Source organism: Telopea speciosissima, chromosome 6 (genome assembly GCF_018873765.1).
Source record: "Telopea speciosissima isolate NSW1024214 ecotype Mountain lineage chromosome 6, Tspe_v1, whole genome shotgun sequence".
Classification (NCBI taxonomy): domain Eukaryota; kingdom Viridiplantae; phylum Streptophyta; class Magnoliopsida; order Proteales; family Proteaceae; genus Telopea; species Telopea speciosissima.
In genome coordinates, this window is record NC_057921.1 from 39231571 (window position 1) to 39246162 (window position 14592).

General features: G+C 38.3%; 1 protein-coding gene across 1 annotated transcript; it reads right to left on the minus strand.

Annotated features, from left to right (window-relative positions):
- Positions 1-134: 134 nt before the first annotated feature.
- LOC122665718 (probable leucine-rich repeat receptor-like protein kinase At1g35710) lies at positions 135-13029 on the minus strand. Its single transcript, XM_043861867.1, has 7 exons — positions 12821-13029; positions 12543-12726; positions 11594-11656; positions 11267-11402; positions 10863-11153; positions 2243-5491; positions 135-506 (listed from the first exon to the last, which is right to left on the minus strand). Exons 1-7 carry the CDS (start codon positions 13027-13029, stop codon positions 139-141), a joined length of 4500 nt encoding a protein of 1499 aa, XP_043717802.1. The 3' UTR covers positions 135-138.
- Positions 13030-14592: the final 1563 nt, after the last annotated feature.

The following is a 14592-nucleotide window of genomic DNA, read 5'->3' on the forward strand; positions in this document are numbered from 1 at the left end:
TGATATAGTTTTGGAAACTGGATTAAAGTTAAACCATGCAAATTAACAAAAGGCTGACCTTTAGAACTATTGCTTAATTTTGAGTGCATTCTCAAATCAATCTCCGTAGTCCCCCTTGTTGGTTGAATGAATCATCGATCACAAGTATTGTACTTCAATATCATTTAGGTCACCTACAGTAATTGTATAAAAATGCTCCACAAATGATGGTCGGTGACCAAGTAGCTCTTTTGATACTTGATGCATAGTTGGGCGGGATTGTGGGTGACTGCGTAAACATGCAATTGCTATTCTCACAACAGAAACCACATCCTTTGCAACCTTTTGATCTGAAGGAAAGGTGAGACGTGGGTCTAACATGTCCCTTAATAGCATCTTTTGGCCAACTGGTGACGTTAAAGATGAGATGAGCTCCCCTGGATGTCTTCCCATAATTATTTCCAATGTCAATACTCCGAAACTATATACATCACACTTATCAGTTAAAGCCATGGTATAGGCAAGCTCTGTAAGTGAAGAAAGAAAGAGGCTTAGTGAAAGTGCATATCGGACAACAAATAAGTTTTAAAATAGAAACAAGAAACTAAAATATATTTTAAATGATGGATTTGGTAGAAAAAAATTTGCACTCCTCAGGTATCAAATTTAAGGCTCAAATTCAGTCATTTATTCTTTGTCCATGCACCTTTAAGTAGTCTATGAACTCCCTTTTAATCATACATCTTTTAATGCCTTCATCTTGCCGCTGTAAAATCTCTGTGAGATTGAACTTTACATGGAACAAGGGACCTTGGGATCTGCCAATCCACAAAATTCGTATCCCATCCAATAGGGCATGTGCCTCAAAAAAGGGTGGCTCATGAAGTGAAGCTCCACTCTAGGCTTTGGAAGAAACTTGTGCCCTATATTGCTTCATTACTAGTGAGTATTGTGGCTTTTGATTCTAGGACTCTATCTATATACATGTTTTCCATAGGTAAAACATTGCTTTTATACTACTCACATCAACATATAAATTTCATTATGTATAAAAATACAGTTCCGAATAGGAGTGAGGGACCTTAGTCCACTTGTCCACATAAGTTATGGCCCCATCTGACATGCCATGTGTTAGAAATAGTGCTTGCCTAAAAAAAATCTCTAGATGAGGCCACCTACAAATTCTAGTCATTTTAGTTAGTGTTAAAAATCTTGTGGATATGTTGTCTACATCACCATCTACTCTTATGGTAACTTTAGCTCATATGTCTTTACCACATCAAGTATAAGCATAGCAAAATGATATGTCAAATTTGAAAAGCTTGATTGAATGGTAGAAAATACAAAGTAAATAATAAATGCATGTTGGGCCAATATGGTAGATCACCTCATGATAGAGATACCAAGGATTCTACTACCCATCCACCAATCTCGATTTTACCAGATTACTTTAAGATATTTAGTTGATTTATAAAATTCTATAGGGTTGGCCTAGACTCCTAAAGCTTTGATCATTCAAAAATGATTTAGCCATTGTAACTTGCTTCTAATTCAATAGGAAAGCACAATAGTGCTAGAAATACCTATTTTCTATATAAACTTTTGAAGAAAAGAATAATTATTATGAAATATAATAGAGTAGCTTACATAATATAGTAGGGCTTTTTTTTTTACACTCCAAATGAGTAATTTTATTGTTCTATTATGCTTTTTCGCCCTTCATACTTCTGAAATTCATTAGTTTGCAATAGGTTTTTCCCCAGTTCTATATGAACTCCAAAAAATTCAAAGGGATATAAGAAATATATGATTTCTTATTGAATTACTCAATTACATAATATATTTGTGCTCATCCTAATTTATATAATGCATCATTTTAGTCAAAAAGAATCTAAATGGTATTTATTGATCGAAAATTTAAGAATTTATTATGAAGTATAAATATAATAACAATAGGACATGACGATATTCATCGTAATACTCTAAAATAATTGTAATTAAAAGAAACTAAAATTCATTTTTTTATATTAAAGTATTGATGATTGTTGTAAATATTTCGAAGTTCATTTTATCAAACTATTTATAAAAATTGCGCTCCAAATACAAACACTTTATCTCTTTCCTTTTTCAATACTAAGATGCAAATACTTCAATGACCCAATTTAGCACAAGTCCTAGGTCTTAAATACTGGAGTGAAAATAAAGAAACCTTAAACATACAACAATAAAAAACATAGCATATAGAAGTGATGAATTCAAATACCTGGAGCAATATATCCATAAGTTCCTTTGAGTGATGTCCAATTAGATGAGTCTGGCTTTAATAGTCTTGCAACACCAAAATCAGAGACACGAGCCTCAAGTTCCAAGTCAAGCAATATATTTTTGCTTGAAATATCCCGATGAATTATTGGTGGAATACAATCATGATGCAAGTAAGACAAAGCATTTGCCACACTTTTGATGACATTTACTCTTTTCAGCCAATCCAACCCCACAGCCTCAGCTTGATTGCACAAGATATGTGCTAAGCTTCCTTTTTCCATGTACTCATAAACAAGAAACATGCATCTTGAATGGGAGCAGAACCCATAAAGTTTGACAATGTTTCGATGCCTGATATCTGTTAATACACGCATCTCATTCCCAAAGCTTTCATCAACTATCACCTCACCTTCCAATGGATGGAACTTCTTCAAGGCTACTACATGACCTGTAGGTAGGATTGCTTTGTAAACACTCCCATAAGTTCCAGCTCCAATGCAATATTTGGCATCAAAATCCTCCGTTGCTTGAATTATGTCCTCATAAGCAATCTTGCCATCGAAATTCCATATTGAAAATATATTGCCATGGTTTCTTCTTGTTGCTTCTACATTTCGTTTTTTCATTTTTTTTTGCAAGAGGAAAAGGACAGTAATAATTGCAAATGCAAGGAACACAATTCCTATCAAAGAAGCAATGATGGATATGAGGACTTTGTGTCCATTTTTACTATATCCCTTACTTGTATGAGATCGATTGCAGGGAAGTAGACCTTGAAGTTCACCACATAACCCTTTGTTGTTTCTAAATGCTTGTGGTGAAGCAGCACGTCTGAAAACCCTATTGTTAGGAACAACACCCTCCAACTGATTATAGGACAAATCAAGAGATACTAAGCTAATCATATCTTCGAGAGAAAGGGGGATGGAGCCTGTGATTATATTGTGGGATAGATTCAAAATTTCCAACATCACCAACTTTGCAAGCTGTGATGGTATCAGTCCACTGATTGAGTTATGACTAAGGTCCAATTGAGTTTGTAGGAATACTAGATCAGCAATTTGAGATGGAATACTTCCATTCAATGAATTACAACTCAAATTTAATGACAACAGTTTGGAGCATTGACCAAGTTGGGTGGGGATTGATCCAGTTAGCATGTTTGATGATAGGTCTAGATGCTCCAAATTGATTAATTTGCCGATTTCCACTGGTACAAGCCCTGAAAACTGGTTGTCATTTAAATATAATTTGAACAAACTGGATAAGCTACCGAGTTCCTTTGGTATTTCTCCAACAAGTTTGTTGAAAGAAAGGTCAAGTTGTCCAAGTCGAGTTAACTGACCAACCTTAGATGGTATCTTCCCACTAATATTGTTTCCAGATATCTTTAGCGCTGACAAATTCTTACATTCTCCCCAATTTGGTGATAGCTCTCCATATAGTTTGTTGTGACTCATATCAATGTAATAAAGATGTGGATGTACACCAAAACTGTTGGTTATATTTCCTACAAATCGGTTGTTTTCAAGTCGAACTCTCCTCAGACTTGTGCAATTTCTCAAATCCGGAATAGGACCCATGAGGCTATTGTTCTCAACTGTTAAGTTTTGAAGTGATCGGCCTTGGCATATTTGTTGTGGTAACCTTCCAGATAAGAGGTTGTCTGACATATCAATTGTTATAATGGATGCTTGGACACCTAACTCTTGTGGTATGGGACCAGATAACTGATTGTCAAACAATGTGAGCCACTCTAGTCTACTTAAATTAGCCAAAGAATGAGGGATTGGGCCACTGAGATTGTTTACATGTAGTGCCAATTCAACAAGATTTTCTATATCTCCAATTTTTGAAGGCAGCGGACCAGATAATTGATTGTCATGCGAATAGAGAATCTCTAGTTTACTTAAGTTAGCTAGAGAATGAGGGATTTGACCACTGAGTTTGTTTTTAGAAATCTCCAAGTCAACCAGATTTTTCATGTCTCCAATTTCTGAAGGCAGCGGACCAGATAATTGATTCTCATACAAATAGAGAATCTCTAGTTTACTTAAGTTAGCTAGAGAATGAGGGATTTGACCGTTGAATTTGTTTTGAGAAATCTCCAAATCAACAAGATTTTCCATATCTCCAATTTCTGAAGGCAGCGGACCAGTTAATTGATTGTTATGCAAATAGAGAATCTCTAGTTTACTTAAGTTAGCTAGAGAAAGAGGGATTTGACCACTAAGTTTGTTACGAGAAATCTCCAAGTCAACCAGATTTCTCATGTCTCCAATTTCTGAAGGCAACTGACCAGAAAATTGATTCCCATACAAATAGAGCTTCTCTAGTCTACTTAAATTAGTCAGAGAATGAGGGATTGGACCGCTGAGATTGTTTTGACTTAGCACCAAGTCAACAAGATTTTCCATATCTCCAATTTTTGAAGGCAACAGGCCAGATAATTGATTGTCATACAAATAGAGATTCTCTAGTCTACTTAAATTAGCCAGAGAATAAGGGATGGAACCAATGAATTTGTTTGATTCTAGTTCCAAGGTAACCAGACTATCTAGATTTCCTAGTTCTGAAGGTATTGGACCACTGAGTTCATTGGTATGCAGGTGTAGAAAGTGAATGTTGCTTAAATTAGCCAGGACAGGGGGAATCATACCAGTCAATTTATTCCATCCTAGTGACAATTCAACCAGACTATTCATATTTCCTATATCTAATGGTATCTTGCCATTGATATCATTGTCATAGAGGACTAAGAATTGCAGGCTGCTTAAATTACCCAAGGTGGGAGGCATAACGCTGGAAATGTTATTATTGGAGAGATCGAGGTGGGTGAGTTTGGAGAGACTACCAACATGCTCAGGTATGGGACCTGTGAGTTGATTGAAGCTGAGATTGAGACGGAGAAGATTAGGAAAGGAAGAGAAAGTGAAGTAGTCAAGCGTACCTTGTAGCTCTGTCTCGGGAAGGTTAATCTCAACCACGCTTCCAACTTTGTTGCAAGTTATACCAAACCACTTGCATGATGATAAAGTGGTATTAGTACTGGTAGTGTTGGGAGATGGTGATGATGTAGTAGTAAGCTTCCAAGAATCGAGAGCAGCAACAGAGTAGCTTTGGAGAGTGGCTTTCCATTTGAGGAGAGCCTCTGCTTCACTTGATGACAACTGAAGAGAGACGACCCCAGTTGTAGTTGCATAAGCAGTAGATGAAGAAGAGAAGAAGAGAAGCGACCAAAGAAATGCTACAAGAGTTGGAAAGAAGAATAAGATGAAGGAAGGAGTCGGAGGAGTGGTGGAGGAGTAGTAAGTCATTAGTGTTGGTTGGTTGGTTGGTTGGTTTGGAGTTTGCAGTTTGCAGGTGTGAGTGGTGTGGTGGTGGTACTTTAATCATGTATGTTTTCATTGCTAATTTATAGAGTTTTGTTAGTAGGTCATCCATCCTGCTAGGCACGAGAGATATTTTGAGAGATAAATACTGCAGCGTGGACTGGGGAGGATAAAGTAAGTGCGGTGTAAGATTGTCTACCATTTTATGATGGTGGACATATACCATAGGGTCATGATGCTGGATGACTTTGTTAATAAGCATCCACAATTGTTGTTCCTATTATTCTGTATAGTACAAAATTTCCGGCCTTTACCGTGAGATAAAGTAGAGAACTTCATTTGGTATGAAAGCATACTCGTTTGCAAAATTTGGGTCTCACCTGACTTCCAATTGTCACTTATGGAGACATGATAAAGAATGGTATAGGGTCTGGGTGATACAGAGAGGATCTGAACGCTTGAAGATGCAAATCAGGTTTAACACCTCTTTTTGTTTTTTAAAAAAAAAATATATATATATATATATATATAATAATAATAATAACAAAGGAAAGCTTATAATGTTATAGCTGTAGTTGAATTAATATTTGAGAATTGATGTAAAAGTATGTGAAAATTCGAGGGGCGCTCGATCGAGTGGGGATGAAGGTAAAATAGAATTCAGATCATCTACGGCCTACCTGCCCGTAGCAGCCATAAAAGTATGGGTATAAATGAATAGCCGAAATCCGTTTTCGTATCCGTGTCCATATCAATTTTAATAAGCTAATCAGTTTAGTGTTCAATTTAGAGTCCTGTCTTAATTTTACTGTTTTAGGTAAGGATTAAGATTATTTGGATAAAAAGTCTCTTTATTATTTTAATTTTAAATACTTTTGTAATCATAATTTATTTTTCAGATTTTAGAATAAAGTTTATTTGAGTTATTGTTGGGGTTATAGACAATATTTTGTTTCATTGCTAATTATAGACGGGTGATCAAGTTTAGTTTTCTTTTTAATCCTCCCAAAAAACATAAAATCATGTGAGTCCTATTATTATTATTTTTGTCTTCTTCTTCTAAGTCTCTGTCAGCAAGTCAGCAAAAAGGCTCCACTTGGGTTTATTTTTCATTTTGGTTTAACATTCTTCGTATCCAATGACTTTCTGATCGATCAGATTGGCAGCTATTGGTCGATGGGATTTTTGTCAATTTAAGTGCGCATGCTTTGTGGGTGGGTGGGTGGGTGGGTGAGTGGGTGGGTGGGTTGTGGATGACCTAGTTTGTGGAGACTAACTAGGTCATCCATCCTAGGAGATATTTATGTAATACTTAGGTGCGTTTGCTTCACGAGAAACTTTGTTTATTTTTTTTTAATAATAATAATTTGATCTTCTCCCATCTTTTACGCTTAAAATATTGTCTTTTTCGGATTAAAATTCTCTCTAATTCCTTGATCCTGAGTGTTGTGTAGCTTGGGTTTGAGAGGTCAACAACTGGTAGGTGCGACATCCAATGGTACGTCCGAGGTTTGATTGAGTTAGTTTGTTTTTTTTCGAGAACTTGGCACCATTGGATGTTACGCCTGCCAAATATGTTGAGCTCTCAGCCCCAATCTATGTCAGCCAGATGTCCTTTTTTTATTTTTTTTAGTTGTAGTATGTTTTAGCTTTCATAGTTTATCTATGGTACTATACGATAGAGTTCTCAGTTTTCTTTTACATCTATATTTTATGTTGTTTGTACATGCACAGTTCTATCTCTGTAAGGTCTCTAGATCAATAATCATGGCTCATACCATGTTCAATCAGTGGAAAATTATCTTCTAGTTTGATATGGTATCAAAGCTCAATAGCTCCATCGAGGACCTATGATCCAACGCTTTTGATTGTTTTAATAACCTAAGTATTGAAAGAGTTTTGAGTACAAAGTTTTAAATCAGTTTAGTGTCCAAGCTAGTGTCCCATCCTAATTTTACTGTTTTAGTTAAAGATTAAGATTATTTAAATAAATTTATCTAAAAAATAGAAAAAAATTATTTAGATAAGATGTCTCTTTATTTTATCTTTAAATACTCTTGTAATAATGACCAAAGTGGTTTGTGCCGCACTATAACAAAAACCACTTTGGTCATTGTTGGGGTTGATGACAATATTTTTTTTCCTTCTTCAAAGTCTCCTCCCCCTCTGGAAGTCAACAAAAGTGATCGATCCACTTGGGTTTGTTTTTCATTTTGATTTAACGTTTTTGCATTTCCACTTAAGCGTATGCTCGGGGGGGGGGGGGGGGGAATAATTTGGAGTCCTAAGCGTATGCTTCACGAAGTCAGCAAAAGGGATCCACTTGGGTTTGTTTTTCCACAAGACTTAATTCATTTTCTCTTTCGTTGCCTGAAAACGTAAACTGCAAGATTGGCCGGGCTTGTACTAGTGGTAGTCTATCCTATTACAAGCTTTGATGAACCAGTGGATCATTGTGTTTGAACAATTAAGGAAAGCACCAAGACTAGAAGAGTGGTAACGTCAACTGACCCAATGACTGACATTAGGGGGATATGGTATCCTTGGCATGGGGCAAAATTTTTCGTTTCTGTTATAAGTCTGGCAGCCAAGAAAATAAGATCTTAAAGGATATTTTAGAAACTACTAAAACCTAAGAGGGTATCTATGAACCCAAAGAAGAAGTAAATTATTCCATTTCCTTGACTGCTAGCTTTGTAGCGGGAACATTCCTGCTACAAGTGTATCAGCAAAAGTTTTTCCAAATAAGGCAAAATAAGGTTACAACTATTGGAGAGAACAATAACAACAAAGTTGGTGTACGAGCAGATGCCATGGTTGAGAATGTACAAATTGTTGGTTGGTTTGTTCTGATCATAGCTTATGCTGGATTGCTAATCTATAGACAATGTCTTTTGTTCTCTAGGCTTTGTACTTTATTTTGTTTTTTTCTTTCTATTTTTTTTTTTTTGTTAGTTGTTGAGCTTAGGTCCTTTAGATGATGTAGTAAACAAAAGAGACCTATACGTGTTTGTATTTTTAAATGAAGGCGGCTCCCTCTGTTTTTTCGGTGGAGAAAGACATTAAAAAACGATGGCTTTCAAACACTGCAAGTTGACAAAAATTGCAACAATGAGGCATGCTCTGAATGGCATATTCAGAATATGTGGTGGAGGATTGCCATCAAAATGGATTCAATCATTCTAGTCATTTTTGTCTAGAAATCAGACCTAGACCTCCTTTCGCATATTAAGCTCAATTCTGCTCCATTATTTTATGTAGAAAATAAGAGGTCATGTCTGAATGTAAAAAGATTGGACCTTAGGTTGTCAACCTAGCTCGAACCGATAAGATTGATCAAAATTAATCGGAAAAACCCAGGTTGAATCGAACTGATTCATATCGGATTTGTTTTGGATTGGGGTATGATGGGAATTACAAAAAAATTAGACCAAACCGAAATGACCAATATCCAAACCAAAAATCGACCGAATGAAACTGACAAAAATTTATGGGAAATTTACATATACCTCCCCTGAGGTAAGGCTTAATAATAGATTCACTCATGAGTTTTGGATATTTATGGATACCTCCCCTGCTTTCCAAAATAATTAGTATGTAAATCCTCTCCATTAGTTGCAAACGGTAAGACTGTATTAGTCATTTTAAAACTGATATACAGTTGAGGGTAAATATATGCACTTCTTCCACAATCCATTGTTTAGGGTTAAAAAACACTTGCCATTCATCTTCCCCGTGCAAAAACACTTGCAACTCATCTTCTCCGCCAACAATGACCTGGCAGTGAGCTTGTACTTGAGAAGCTAAGCATCCACTAGCACATGAACACCTGCAACTCATCTTCTCCATCGATGATTCTGATTCTTACAGTTTTGATCGGTATGCATCCATACCTGGTCAAGGACGTACTTGGACAAATTTGAATGTTTAAAAAATTCAACGATGCAAGTCTTCCTTGAGAAATACCAGAATTTTTTTGGTAAAAAATTTAATCTGGAGAAAAGTAAACTCTTCTGTGGTGCTATAACTCCTTTCCACAGGCGGCGGATTTCGGATCTGCTTAAGGTTCCTCTCTACAATCTTCCTATAAAATTTCTGGGAGTGGAAATTTTTAAAGGAAGAGTCACGAAGGACAAGGTGATGTCCCCGGTGGATAATTTTAAGAAGCAATTATATGGGTGGAAAGGCAAACTTCTTTCTATGGCGGGCAGGGTGGAGTTGGTGTGCTCGGTGATGTTGAGCATTCCTATTCATAATTTTTCTATATATTGGTGGCCATCATCGTGTGTGTCTGTAATGAAAAAGTAGATGAGGAATCTTATTTGGTCAGGTGATATTGAGATCAGGAAAGCAGTCATAATGAAGTGGGACTTGATGTGTAAACCGAGAATGGAAGAGGGCTTAAGAATTAAAAAGTTGAGGGATATCAATTTGGCGTTGCTTTGTAAGTTAGCCTGGTTCGTCAAACATGGAAATTCGATGGTGAGTAATTTTTTAAGAGCCATGTTTGTTTGTAATGACGGTTCTTTAAAGCGCCAACAAATTTGCTCTTCCATTTGGCCGGGCCTTAAAAAAGTTTGGCATTTGGTTGAGCAGTAGGAGAGATGGGTTGTGGGGAATGGAACCTCGATAAATTTTTGGACAGATTGTTGGTTGGGGGGCAAGTCCATTGCTGTAGCGTCGGGTCTAGGCTTGTATTTTTTGACGATAAACCTACCAAGGTTGCAGATTTTATGTCGCGGTCGAAGTGGGTGCTTCCTCATGTCAATTCTCAATTCCTGAAGGGTATTTTTTTGGTTATCAGAGCTTTTCCCATGCCTTCTTCTCCTGGTGGGGAACTTTGTTTTTGGGGCTTGATGCCTTCTGGTGTTTTCAATGTGCGTTCTGGTTGGGATTGCTTTAGGAGCAAAAATACTAAGGTCCAATGGTTTGATGTGATTTGGAGCAACCTCCTTCCTCGGCAGTCCCTCTTTGCTTGGCGTCTCCTCCTAGAGAGAATTCCTATGAGGAAACCTTGAGAACAAAGGGTATCCCTGTGGTGTCTCGGTGTGAGTTGTATTTGGTTGCTGCAGAAACTGATCTTCATTTGTTTTGGAGTGCCCTTTCTCTCGGCAGGTTTGGGAGTGCTTTTTGAATCTCTTATTTTTGTTGCTAGAAGATCATTATATTAAAGAGTGCCAAAGAACCAAAAATAGAAACAGGAAAAAAAAACGAAGAACACTACTACTGGCTGAGACAGCCAACCAGCTCCTCCAACCCATTACAGAAAACGGTATCTAGGCATACCCATAGCATCACGAGCCAACTGTTCTTCAATATGACTAGGAAAGGGAAGGCCTGTCGAAGATTCTCCCGTAATCGCCGCATGCTTAGCCAAGTAGTCTGCAATAGGATTCGCTTCCCTATAACAATGTGTTATTTTCCAATTGCAAGACTCAATAAAAGGTTTTAGCACTTGCCATCTTTGGAGCGCAAACCACGGAATATTGGAGTTTTGAATGGACAAAACCAAAGATGCCGAGTCAGATTCTATCCACAAATCCATGAAGCCTCTCTCCCTAGCAGTAAACAGCCAGTCTAACAAAGCCTCAAACTCAGCCACAAAGCTCTTTGAAACCCCCAGGTACCAGCAATAGGAATCAACAACTTGGGCTAGGTAATTTTGAAAAACTCCCCTGCCCCCGCCCTACCTGGATTCCCAATAGAGCTGCCATCAATATTAAGCTTGATCCACTGCCGATCAGGCCTGCACCAAAACACCTCCAGAATATCGCGAGCAGTGGCATTAGAAACTGCCAATCCTAGGTTCCTAACACAGTTCAAGGCCTAAACATTTTTCACCCCTTTAATCACAAAATTGCAGTCCCTAATCTCCCCATTCACACATTCCAGGACCTGCAAAACAATCTTGAAAAGACCGTCATGGCGCCTTCTATTTCTTTCTTCCCATAAAATTGCACAAATAATTGTAGCACTTGCTGCCCATGGCTTCTTCACATTCGTGCTGCCAAGCTTACCTTTCCACCACTCAAAGAACCCTTGAATGGTGGAAGGATTTCCCCATACAAAACCGAACCAAGCTGAAAAAGAATTCCAAACTGCAGTGTTTAACTCGCAAGTGAGAAACAAATGAGGAATGGACTCAGTTTCATTGTTGCACAGAGAACATCTAGTTGCCAAACAAACACCCCTTTTTTGAACTTCTTCATCCGTGGGGATCTTTCCATGAGCCAGCCTCAACCCAAAAGTAGAGTGCCGTGGATGGATATTCTGCTGCCACACCAGGTTCGCCCAAGGAACAATAGGCAATCTTCTTATAATACCCTCCCAAGTCGCCACCATAGAATTCCCTTGACTTCGACAAGCTCCAACAAACTGCATCCTCCATCGGATAACTAGGAATTGGCAATTTTTTAATTTCCTAGAAAGCTTCAATCAAAGCACCCGAAGTAACAGGCGGCAACTTCCATTCTCCCTCCTCGATGAAATCACTCACCTTGGTTCCATCATTATTGAAGAACTCCTTATCCAGCCGGCTTATTTCTTGAATAGAGACAGGACCCCACCATTTATCATTCCAAAAATTTATTCGTTCCCCATAAAGCTCCACAATTTCCTAATACCTGGCCAAATGGAAGATGCTCTATACCCAGGCCGCACATTCCCCCATTTATTGACAAACCTGTGTCTTAAAAAATTGGAAGATACCGAATTCTCATTCCTAATCTTCCAAGTAAGCTTGCACAACATTGCTTTATTCACATCTCTTAACCTCCTGATCCCCAAACCCCCCTCCTCCTTAGGCCGGCAAATTTTGACCCACCCAATAGAAATAGCCTTTGAGGACTCAACATCACCTATCCAAATGAAGTTTCTCATCCATCGTTCTAGGGTAGCAATCAAAGAGGTAGGCCACTAGTACACCGAGAAGCTGTGGATCGGCATACTAGCCACCACAGACTTCACCAGCTCCACCCGACCAGCCATTGAAAGCAGTTTTCCTTTCCAACCTGCCAATTTGTGTTTGACTCTATCCCTTACAGGTAACAACATGTTCTTTCTCACATGGTCCTTAGAGATCTTTGCACCAAGGTACCTAGTGGGGAATTTACAAACCGGAATCTGCAGCTCCTCTACAATCGCATGGCGCCTGTTAGGGGGAATAGCACCCAGGAACAGCTAGCTTGTTTTTTTCTAGATTAATTCTTTGGCCTGAGAACTCCTGGTAATGATTTAGAAAATACTTGAGGTTCCTGACATAATGAATAGAAGCATTAGTGAATATAAAAATATCGTCAGCGAACAAGCAATTCCCAAGGGTGCAAACACCCTGCGGCCCATGAAGATGAGAAAGTTTCTTCTCGTTGATCAAATTTGCCAATCCCGTACACACACCTCCTCTGCTAGAATGAACAGCATAGGCGAAATAGGGTCCCCCTGACGCAGACCCCATTCTCCTACCAAAGAAGCCTACTGGACCTCCAATCACAAGCACCGAATTTCTTGTAGAAGTGAACAAGCTGCATAACCATTTAATCCACTGGTCCGAACCCAAATTTTTGCATCACTTTGAATATAAAATCCCAAGAAATAGTATCATAAGCCTTCTGAATGTCTATTTTCAATAAGCATGCCTGATTTTGTCTCTTTTGCTGAGTTGGTTGTGTGGTAGAAAAGGACGTGTAAAGGGGTGCCAATGAAGATGTGTGGCCAGCTGGAGTGGTCATTGTTCCCTATGTCTTGTGGGTGGAGTGAAACGACAGAAAATTTGATAATAATTCAAGGTCAGTCCAGGCTTGTTTTGTGGCGGTTATGGGTTATATCAAGGAGATTTCACCTAATTGTAAATACCCAATTTCGTCAGTTCAAGAGTTGGTGTATGCTAGATGCCTCTCCGTTTCGCTTCTTTCAAAGCCAGCTCATGTTATCCGGAAGGTTCACTGGTGTCGCCCTTTGCAGGGTTGGGTCAAACTCATCGTTGATGGTTACTCTTTGGGTAACCCGGGCAGAGATGGAGCGGGTGGAGTCTTCATGAATGATCAGGCGGTCTCTATATCTGCTCTTTCTATTTTCCTAGGAACAACTTTTAATTATGTGGTAGAGTTTTGGGCTATTTTTCATGGTCTTTTAAGGGCTAAGGAGTTGGGGATTACTCATTTATGGATTGAATATGATTCGAAAGCGGTGACAAGGGCTCTTTAGTGGGGATCTATCCCTTGGTTTGTTTGGCAGCTGTGGATTGTCTTGCTCCTGTTCCTTCAGTCTATTATCTGGAAAATCTCTCACTGTTATCGAGAGGCTAATCCGGTTGCTGATCACTTGGCTAAGGTTGCTGCTAAAAGTGGTGCGTTAGTTTCAGTGTCTGATTTTTCCATGGTGGTCAGTGATGTTTTGTTAGAGGATGCTGTAGAGAGACCTAGATTTCGATTTGAGTAGTGTGGGGCCTGGCTCGTCTGTTTGTTGTTAAGGTGCTCTTGTGAGGCCTTATTTTGTTTCCTATAATCGTCTGGGTATGCTTGGACGTTAAATAGTTGTTTTTTTTTGCTATTAATTTATTCTTTGCTAACCTTTAGCAAAAACCAAAAAAAAAATAAAAAATAAAAAAAATCAAAGAATTCAACGCCTTCAATTCCACTAATCCGCCCATCCTCATCCAAATCTACTCTCGTAAAATATTCATTGAATCGATCTTCTTCTGCTAGGTTTTTCCCTACCATTCTAAACCACTACGGAGCGATGGAAATTCAACAAAATCGCATATCAAAACATGAAATCAACCAATAGATACAACACACACATCAACACATTCAAAATACAAAGCCAAATCCAAAGAATCAGAATCATAAAAGGCAGAACTCAAAAACCCGCCATTATGACCTTGCAATAAGTTTGCGTAATGGGATTGGATAGCATGGAGCTCAGTTTCTATTTACACCATCTTTTTATAAATTTCACACCCCACTTTCGGTCATTGCCCGAAAAATGCATTAAAGCCATGCATTGCACGTGCCATCAA